This window comes from Nansenia antarctica, assembly GCF_963989245.1.
Source record: "Nansenia antarctica genome assembly, chromosome: 10".
In the NCBI taxonomy this organism is placed as follows: domain Eukaryota; kingdom Metazoa; phylum Chordata; class Actinopteri; order Argentiniformes; family Microstomatidae; genus Nansenia; species Nansenia antarctica.
The window spans coordinates 2,470,348-2,480,347 of NC_137680.1; the positions used below are offsets into that span (position 1 = coordinate 2,470,348).

Genomic DNA, 10,000 nt, shown 5'->3' on the forward strand with positions numbered 1-10,000 from the left:
GGTATAGGGCACACACTTTACATGAATCATAATATAATAAAATAAAATATGTCTACACATGCATTATTAGTGGAGACCTTTAAATGTCAAGATTCAACTGCAAGTTATATGAATAGAAAACACACAGGCCTAGTTAACCTGTACATGTTGGATCTCGAAATCATTCTAATAGGCTCTATCATTATTGCCCATTATTATATAGGTCTTATGTATCAAATGTAGCTGGGGCAATAGCTTTATATAATGAAGTTGGGGCAATAAAGCTGGGGCAATTACCTTATAAAGTTATTATTGACCAATACAATTGGCGCTTTGTGACAATTAAAACAAATATATAATGTTACACTGAGTTGAAGAATATAGTCTATATTGTTAAAGGAAGTAAGTAAGATTATATTTACCATAATTGCTGTGAACATGAACAATCACTACAGCCGCGAGGATTAAAAACCCTTTCATTGTAAAAGGTCAACAACTTCAACTTCGATGACAAAGTATATTTATGTCCGTTGCTTCTCCAAGTAGCTATTCGCTGGTCTGTTTGGTTTGGAGGAGGTTTGGGTTGACTACTTATCCTCTGAGATGAGGCGTGGCTTGCAGGTCTTTCTGCCCTATGACAATGCGCACAAGGCTTATGGATAAGAGTGCAATTAAGTGTTTATTCCTCCTCATACCAAATCGTATTAAACATGTACAGACCACGTTCTTTCTCCCTCGAGTGAGCAGTTCAAAAGAACCTCTATCCACCTGTTGATGTGTTGAGTATAAACAAGCCTTGTTGTGTGTAGCCTATAATAACAATAACAATTATACAATAACAAGAAAAGACGCGCCAATTACCAGGCGCGTAAGTGTAAAGGGCTCTGCACACAGCGTGCGATTTCTGTTGCGCATCAACGTTCCATTTTGAAGTTTGAATGGAAGTCTATGAGAACATCGCATTTACCCACACACGGCCCCGATTTTAATCGCACGGCGAACATTCGATTCCATTCATTTTGAATGGGACAAAGCACACGGCGTGCGAGTTTTGTCGCACTGCTTTGTCCCATTCAAAATGAATGGAATCGAATGTTCGCCGTGCGATTAAAATCGGGGCCGTGTGTGGGTAAATGCGATGTTCTCATAGACTTCCATTCAAACTTCAAAATGGAATGTTGACGTGCAACAGAAATCGCACGCTGTGTGCAGAGCCCTTAAGTGCGTCACTTGTCTCCTGGTGCGTTCTGACTGTTGAGCGCTTATCACGCTACTTCACGTCTGGTTACAGAGTTCAGTGATCTAACCAGATTTTTCAGTGGAATCTGTTCTTGACAAAAACTCATTTCAAGACAAGTGGCTCTGGCTGTGTGTGTGTGTGTGTGTGTGTGTGTGTGTGTGTGTGTGTGTGTGTGTGTGTGTGTGTGTGTGTGTGTGTGTGTGTGTGTGTGTGTGTGTGCCCTTGAACATATTGTGTTACGCATCTCTGGATGCGCGTCGCTTGATTTTTTCGCACCACTTGAAAGCGTCTCAGCGCAACCAGACAATAATCAACCGGGCAGAGATCACTAACACACTCTCTTAGAGATCACTTGAGCATGAACATTTCTCTTTCATTCTTTAAACAAATTACGACGAGAAAGATGGTGTTGTTGCAGCTCCATTCGCCCATAACTAGGAAGGATAAACTGCATCTCCACTGTTAATGAAGCTTGATGAGGCTCCCATAGACAGGACAGTATCCTGAGTCCTGCCTGACTTCACATGGTTCCTGTTACCACACAATGACGCACTTCTGGTGAATTCCACTTTGTGTTTGTATTGCTTCCCAGTTTGCAGGGTCCTTACACACTGGGAAGTCAATTTCGCCTGTAGTCAGTTTCGCAAGTGTCAAAGTGACTTATTATGTTTGATACAAGAGCCCTATGGAGTTATATCGATGTCATAAATACGTAAACGTAGTATATTGACAGTTGTCGGTGCAAAACAGATTTTGCAGACCTGCATCTTCAGAGTTGTAGTTGCAAAAAAGATTTGCAAACTTGTACATGTTTACAACTGAGCACTGGCGGACTCAGGCTGTTTGAAGGGCAGGGGGGCGAAAATAAAAAAAAGGGCACCTACTGCACAACATGGGACCCCATCAGTGCACATGGTCAAGTTTAGAGTTAGACCATTGGAAGGGCAGCCAATAGGGCACATCCTCTAATTTCGCCACTCTAAAGGGCACTTAAGAGAGACATTTTTCAACCATGGGGGCACCAGGAGGGGTGGTCGCCCCCCCTGCCCCCCCTGAGTCCGCCAGTGTTGACATGTGATGGCATTATAGCCGCTGGCACTTCTCAGTGGTGCAGGAGGATGCATCTCTCTCATCTTCACACTGGTCTGCTTTCATCACAGAACTGCTCCAACACGTGAGCAAGACTCTGACAATCTGTAGACAGAGACATACTACAATAACTTGATTGACCGGAAAAGCTAGTAATGATACAACATGAATTAATATAGCAGGCATTATTTTGTCTGAGCTTAAGTGTCAAATATGCTTTGGGTTGAGATGGATATTTATTTTATGACTGTGGCTGGGGGGAAGTGACATCCAGTCAATCCCAAAGAAATCTCCTCTATCTTCCAGCCATGTTCTCATTGGAGGAGGGATGTCTGGCTGGCTCTTCAGGGACCTCCTGTATGGCATCCATAAGAGCCCCCCAGATAATTTCACATGGTGTGTGTGTGTGTGTGTGTGTGTGTGTGTGTGTGTGTGTGTGTGTGTGTATGTGGGTGAGCATGGTGTGTGTGTGTGTGTGTGTGTGTGTGTGTGTGTGTGTGTGTGTGTGTGTGCGTCTGGTGGCAGCATCGAATTCACACCAAAATGCCCGCAGGTTAGTATCCATATCCATGACAACCATATCTGGGGTCATTGAGGAGTTGTGTTCTCCGTTGACGGGTTTGTTTCTGTTTTTCTGTTTGCTTACTGCCCACATACATAATGATTCTGTTGTGTCGTTTTACTGTTGTATATTGTAAGTATAGTTCCTTTCTTCAAGGAGCATAAAAATAAACATAACAACATAACAACATAAACATAAAAATGTGACAGACACAAACAGTTTTGTTGAGATCTTTTGGGTGTGAAGAAAATAGGTTCATGAGTCCTGTAACTTGAATGAACAACAACAAGATTCCCTATCTATCCATTCGTGGCTCGGGCCAGATAAGGTTGTTTAGCTGTCATGCTATGTGCAATATGACAACCCTTGTCTACATAAGGTTCAGATATAGGAAAAGTTAGGATATTTATAGCATAGCATAGAGTACAGCACAGTGTTTTATAGTATAGTATAGTAGTATAGTATAGTAGATAGTGTACATAGCCTTTATTTATGTAAACCAGCTCTTTTCCCTTTTTATTTTACCCTTGGCCCTCTTGTTTTTAGTCTTTTTTCCAAGCACCAGGGGAGCCCCCCCTCCTAAATGTCGTTGTATGGTACCTGTACTGTATTAATGACAATAAAGACCATTCATTCATTCATTCATTCATTCATCATGCCTGAAAAATGCTTTGATGAATAATAATAATATCACTCTGATGTCATCAGCCACTAGGGGGCATACGGGAGACGGACGGGAATGTTTTTCCACCGGAAATATAATTTGATAAAACGGAAGTTCAGAAAGAAAAAAAAAGAGAAGAACTGGAAGCAGAACGTCTTGTCCACTTTGGGTTTCAGCGAAAATCATCAAATTCAATAACTTCAAAACCATAAAACCATGAATGACATGGGGAGATAGTGTCTGTGTTACTAGGTACGTATGTTAGTGCTTTAGGACTTCATACATATAGATGCTAAAAGGCGAGGAGGTAGACTAGCTAAGCGTCAGTTAGCTGGATGTTGTTGTGTGTTTAGCATCAACATGCTAGAGAGAGAACGTTACTGAGGTTAGTCAGGTTAAAGCATGTAGCATCAAACACGTTACATACATGTGCTGGCTCAGACGAGATCATACACTATCTAACTGTTTGAAATACTAAGTATCTGTAGTTTAATATGACTCTGTGTGTCTGAGAACTCTGTGTTCTTGTTGTTGTGCTAGCAGCTAACAGCTAGTTGTCATTCTGGAATTACCTCACATCTCAAACCATGGAACTTGTGAGCTTAGAATGACAAGGTTCTATAAGGTTCTATCTTAGAATTCTAACGTTCTATAAGGTTCTATCTTAGAGCGATAAGGTTCTATAAGGTTCTATCTTAGAGCGATAAGGTTCTATAAGGTTCTATAAGGTTCTATCTTAGAGCGATAAGGTTCTATAAGGTTCTATCTTAGAGCGATAAGGTTCTATAAGGTTCTATCTTAGAGCGATAAGGTTCTATAAGGTTCTATAAGGTTCTATCTTAGAGCGATAAGGTTCTATAATGTTCTATAAGGTTCTATCTTAGAACGATAATGTTCTATAAGGTTCTATCTTAGAACGATAAGGTTCTATAAGGTTCTATCTTAGAACGATAAGGTTCTATAAGGTTCTATCTTAGAGCGATAAGGTTCTATAAGGTTCTATCTTAGAGCTATAAGGTTCTATAAGGTTCTATCTTAGAGCGATAAGGTTCTATAAGGTTCTATAAGGTTCTATCTTAGAACGATAAGGTTCTATAAGGTTCTATAAGGTTCTATCTTAGAGCGATAAGGTTCTATAAGGTTATATAAGGTTCTATCTTAGAACGATAAGGTTCTATAAGGTTCTATAAGGTTCTATCTTAGAGCGATAAGGTTCTATAAGGTTCTATAAGGTTCTATCTTAGAACGATAAGGTTCTATAAGGTTCTATCTTAGAACAATAAGGTTCTATAAGGTTCTATCTTAGAATGATAAGGTTCTATCTTCGTTTAGAATTCTAAGGTTCTAAGCCCCGCGGTGGCGCAGCGGTCTAAGCACTAGCCACTAGTGCAAGCTGCCCACCGGGGACTGGGATCGAATCCTGGTCTCGCCAGACCCGGATATGGCCAGGGCACACAGGGAGCGGCATATTGAGCGGCCGCTCCCAAAGGGGGGTATAGGACTATTTCCGGACAAGGATCCGTCGCGCAACACCGCCCCCTGGGTGCCGGAATAACGGTGTCGGGCTCGAGGAGCCAGTCAGCTAGTCTGCCTGGCGATCTCCTCTGGGGCTGCCGGCCACGGGGTCGTGCGGCGGATCCTACGCAATAGGCAGGGGATAATTGGATGCGTAGGTTGTGTTCAATTGGATACCAAATTGGGTGAAAAAGGGATAAAATCTGAAAAACAGATAAAAAAGAATTCTAAGGTTTGATTGATTGATAATGTTTTTTTGATTGATTGATTGATTGATTGATTATGTTTATTTTGGTCCCCTATACAATTCACAATACAGATATAAGAAAATGTACATAGTCACAATTTATAACATCAGGACCAAAAAGGTGTAGGCTGAAGCCGTGGCTTATTGCTCCTACCCTTGTTACATGTATGCATGTCCCCCCATGAATGCATAATCAAAACATTGAAACTTTTATAAACAAAATGTCACTTACGCATGTCAACAAAAAGTTCAAAAAATACCAAACAAAAACTATATTTAAACCTCTGTTTTATACTTGTTAATCATCTTATTTTTAAATATTTTTTTTAAATCCTTTTAATGTACTACACATTTTCATTTCCTTTTCAAAAGTATTCCATAAATTAACTCCTTTAACTGTTATACATCTTTGTTTTGCATTTGTTCTAATCTTTGTTTTCATAAACATACATATTCCTCTGAGTTCATAATTACTCTGTCTAACTTGAAATAGTCTCTGGATTCTATCTTAGTCTCTGGATTCTATCTTCGTTTAGGGCAGTTCAGAGATATTGAGCGTCAAAGTTTTTACATTCCATTATGTTTTGTGAGATGGAACCATTGTATTTTATTAATTACTAACTCAGAAATGTCAACATTTTAAAAATAACACCACACAGGCATTAATAAACACCTAATGGATCAGATTATGTAAGAAACTCAATTTTGACAAAAATGGAGAAAGAACCTTATAATTCTAACGTCACGAACTGTTAGCCGTCAAAAATGTCAAAGTCAGCAAATATGTTTCACCAACAGCACGAGAAAAACTATGATGGATGTGCATATTCGAAGGCCATGTAAACAATCTGTCAATAATGTGACAGCAACTACATGTACAGTTATTTCTAAGCAGACCAGTAACTAGCAAATATTGATACATGATGGGAGCTGTTTTGTAACCATTAATGAACCTGTAGCAGCGGTCCATCATGACTATTAACTTGCTGTTCGTGTCGGTGAGTTTAGCCTAGTTTTGATTCTTTGGAGTAAACAAGGAACACCTCTACTACACCTTTCTCACGATTTTATGAGGTCTTGAATTTTGTAGGTATTTTTCTGAATTAGATTCTGTCCAAAGAGTTTGAGTCCTAAAAACTTTTAGTAAAAGGTCGTGAATTTATTAGTTTTTTATTAAAAAAACAAAGATAAACCGGAAATTCTGTTGTATGATAGTGGTCTAGTCTATTGCAAACTAAAGCTGTTAAGTTAAAGGTGACACTGATGTAAACGGTTACAGCTCCAAGTGGCGGTGAGGTCTGGAAAAATATTGACATGTCTTAGAAAGGTATTGAAATTAACCTCAAGATTCCTGTATATACCCTGAGTAGGTAACATAGACACGGCTGTTCTAGTGTCAACTGTCACTTAGATCCAACTGTCACTTTCAAATTAACCTCCAGATTCCTGTATATACCCTGACCTACTAGATTGACGGACCTGGTCCCTACGCAGACAGCCCAGCCTCAGCACCCAGGAGGCCCCCGTCACCTGACCCCCTAGGGACCGTCGGATTATGACCCAGTACCAACCGCAGGTTAACCGCCCCAACTTCTTCACCGTGAAATCCGAGGCCTCGTCCACGCCACCTCTCGCTACCGGCATGGCTAACAGCACTGCCCCTGCCCCGGGGAAGGTCCTGGGTACCCCGGGCCCCGCTGGCAGAGTCAGCCCTGAGGGAACTCAGGTGAGCTCTATGTGAAGTGAAGTGAAACTTTATTTATATTGCGCCTTTCGTACATGAATGCAATTCAAAGCGCTTTACAATAGAAACAATGATTGAAAACAAGATTACAGAGATGGGGGGGGGGGGGGGGGACACGAGACAACAGGATGGGAGGGGAGGGAGGGGTTACATCAATAACACTAATAATAACTTGTATAACTACTAATAACAGGGGGGGCCTGAATGGAGATTAGTTTTCAGCAGGTTGAGATGACGTCATTCAGACCCCTGAACTAAACAAGCATACTAATAATAGCACATTACTGCCTTGTATAACCATCTACTTTGCTTACACTAAACACTCTATCCACCAAGCTGCTGACTATCTGCAACCAGTATAATACATTTCACAAATACTGTAAGGCAAAGTGTCATGGCTCCAGCCCTCACATAGTTCTTGGACATTATTAGCACTTTTATTTATTTTTATATTCTCAAACACAAAATACCACAACAAACACATAATACACACACACATAACACACACATATACATATAACAACAACAAACACATACAACCTGACATATACAATACAACACACTAGATGGCAACGGCAACACAGTAGCTGACTGTACCGTACTGCGTCTACCACCTGCCCTGACTGTATCACACAGTATGATACAAACGTACATCAGCACGTCATGCTAACCCGCCTCGACCCCTCTGCTGTCCACCCAGGTGCTCAGCAAGAAGAAGCTGCAGGACCTGGTGCGAGAGATCGACCCTAACGAGCAGCTCGACGAGGACGTAGAAGAGGTCTGTGCCTCGTTGTTTAGCTTTCCTTCACCGAAGCTTGTTTTCCCCAAAGCCACTGTTTTTTTTTCCCACAATATTTATTATTATCATTTTTATATACCAACATCAAAGAAAAAACAACAAAAGACAAAGAAAGAGAAACATACAATAACAAAGATCACAAACATAGACACACACAACCTGCATCAATTTTGGATTGAATAAAAAAACTAAACAAAAACAAAACTTTCCTCCACTTTGTATAAAGTATTCTATCCTACATGTTCTTCATGTATGGTTCCCACAGCTTGCCTGAAAAAAGTATTTCCGCTTGCCTTTAATAATGTAGGTTAATCTTTCCAGACCAATACATTCCAAGAGCCCCCTCTTCCACATTCTCAATGATGGAGCTCCAAAGCCACAGTTGATAGTAGATGGAATAGGACCACCGTGGTGACCTTCTACCCCCCACCTGTCCTCCTCAGATGCTGCTGCAGATAGCAGACGACTTCATAGAGAGCGTGGTGACGGCTGCCTGTCAGCTCGCTCGCCACCGCAAGTCCAACACCCTGGAAGTGAAGGACGTCCAGCTGCATCTAGGTGAGTTTCAGGAAACACTGGCCACCTACTGCTGCTGCTGCATTTACACACTCCAACATGTTCAGTCCTCGGTTCAGGAGTACTGAAATTCACAAGTGTAAATCAATTGAACTGAGACATGGGGGACAATGTATATTTTGATGCACTGTATCGGTGACAGGTTCTTTGCTGGGATATGTTAGCCAACACTTAACCCTATTTCATTGTGTGACTGTGTCCTCTGAGGCAACGCTTAGGTTGGGGGTTCGATTCCCCGCTGGGCCAAATATACTGAAAACTGTATGTACTCACTGTAATGTTGGATAAAAGGCTTTGGATAAAAGCGTCAGCTAAATGGCATGTATACTTTCACAGAGCGCCAGTGGAACATGTGGATCCCTGGCTATGGGTCGGATGAGATTCGGCCGTACAAGAAGGCGTGTACCACAGAGGCCCACAAACAGGTTAGTGCATCAGGGATTTATTTCTAAAGGCCAATTTCCCCCAGATCTCAGAGTGCGATTTTGTCGCACCGCCGAATTCGATTCCATTGTTTTGAATGAGACAATGCACACGGCGTGCGATGCGATATTGTCGCACGACAACATTCGATTCTCAATTCACACCAATTGAAAGAATTCAAAGAGTTGATCCGTGTGCATTGGCCTTTACACCCCCCGAGAGAGAACGCACTGTTGTTCCTACTGCATCATTTGAACTTCTGCTAATTCAAGCCAAGAATGGTCTTGTTAGGTTTTATTTGTGTATGGAATGGGGCATGTTGAATGCACGTTTTGTATACCTTCAAAGGTAAGGTATGCACGTTCAGATAACGCAATGACGTCTGAATTGTGAGCACGTTTTCTAAACAGTTCAATTTGTGTCTCGTTTCAGAGAATGGCATTGATCCGCAAGACAACCAAAAAGTAGCAAGACCTGGAGCCAACGCAGCAGCCACCTCGCACCAACCCTCTGTGCTTTTTTTGCTCTTATTTTCAATTGGGGTTTTTTGGGGGGAGATTGTTGTGCAAGATGGTGCAAGAGTGGGTTTTGGCAACCGGCTGTCAAGAAAGGAAAAACTGTATATTTCTAATAATGAGGGGGTGTTCTTTCACCCAACTTTTTGTGTGTTACATCAGCACCTGCCACACAAGCATCTTGATCGACCGCCATCTTTTCCTTTCTAGTGCTTTTTCACCACCGACTGGCCAAAACACAGATGCACTCCTCATTCAGTGTATACGTAACAGTACACTCGGCTATAGAGTTCTGTTTTGGGACGGTGTCTTATAGCGCATCCATTATGCCTTTTGATATGCCGTAGTGTGTAGAGATGCCAATGTTATTGACTGTGCTGTCCCTCTCAAACAAATGTCCTCTTTGTCGAAATTGTCTTGCCATTTAAAAAGCTACTTTGTGCAGAAAAAACATTTTTGGAGTCACAGTGTGATTTGAATGTTTGAAATATTAGTGGCTATTCACTCTGCGCTGTCTCACCTCGTGTTGTTTTTTGTAGGTATCGTCTTCCAACAGTACTTTTTTTTTTTTTGAAGAGGGTTTAACTCACATTTCACATTTTGTTTATGGTGGCTACCATCCTTTCTTCTTCTCTAATTTTTTTCTT

At 41.3% G+C, this 10,000-nt stretch overlaps 2 protein-coding genes across 3 annotated transcripts in view; one reads left to right on the forward strand and one right to left on the reverse strand.

The window, feature by feature from the left end:
• The window catches only part of LOC308167023 (cell surface glycoprotein MUC18), an 18,497-nt gene extending 17,964 nt beyond the window's left edge, over nucleotides 1-533 (reverse strand). Inside the window, exon 1 of the mRNA XM_080541368.1 lies at nucleotides 402-533. Within this exon, the coding sequence (XP_080397494.1) occupies nucleotides 402-459 (58 nt within the window). The 5' untranslated portion in view covers nucleotides 460-533. The remainder of the gene's footprint in view (nucleotides 1-401) is intronic.
• Nucleotides 534-3,652: 3,119 nt separating this feature from the next.
• taf12 (TAF12 RNA polymerase II, TATA box binding protein (TBP)-associated factor) overlaps nucleotides 3,653-10,000 on the forward strand; it is a 6,651-nt gene continuing 303 nt past the window's right edge. The window contains exons 1-6 of one of the 2 annotated variants that reach the window (XM_080541391.1): nucleotides 3,653-3,786; nucleotides 6,766-7,022; nucleotides 7,741-7,818; nucleotides 8,283-8,397; nucleotides 8,752-8,840; nucleotides 9,271-10,000. The exon at nucleotides 9,271-10,000 is cut by the window's right edge and continues 303 nt beyond it. In XM_080541391.1, coding sequence (XP_080397517.1) covers nucleotides 6,852-7,022; nucleotides 7,741-7,818; nucleotides 8,283-8,397; nucleotides 8,752-8,840; nucleotides 9,271-9,306 — 489 coding nt within the window. In that variant the 5' untranslated portion in view covers nucleotides 3,653-3,786; nucleotides 6,766-6,851 and the 3' untranslated portion in view covers nucleotides 9,307-10,000. Of the gene's footprint in view, nucleotides 3,787-6,738; nucleotides 7,023-7,740; nucleotides 7,819-8,282; nucleotides 8,398-8,751; nucleotides 8,841-9,270 lie in introns of both variants that reach the window. The other variant, XM_080541392.1, reaches the window with a different exon arrangement.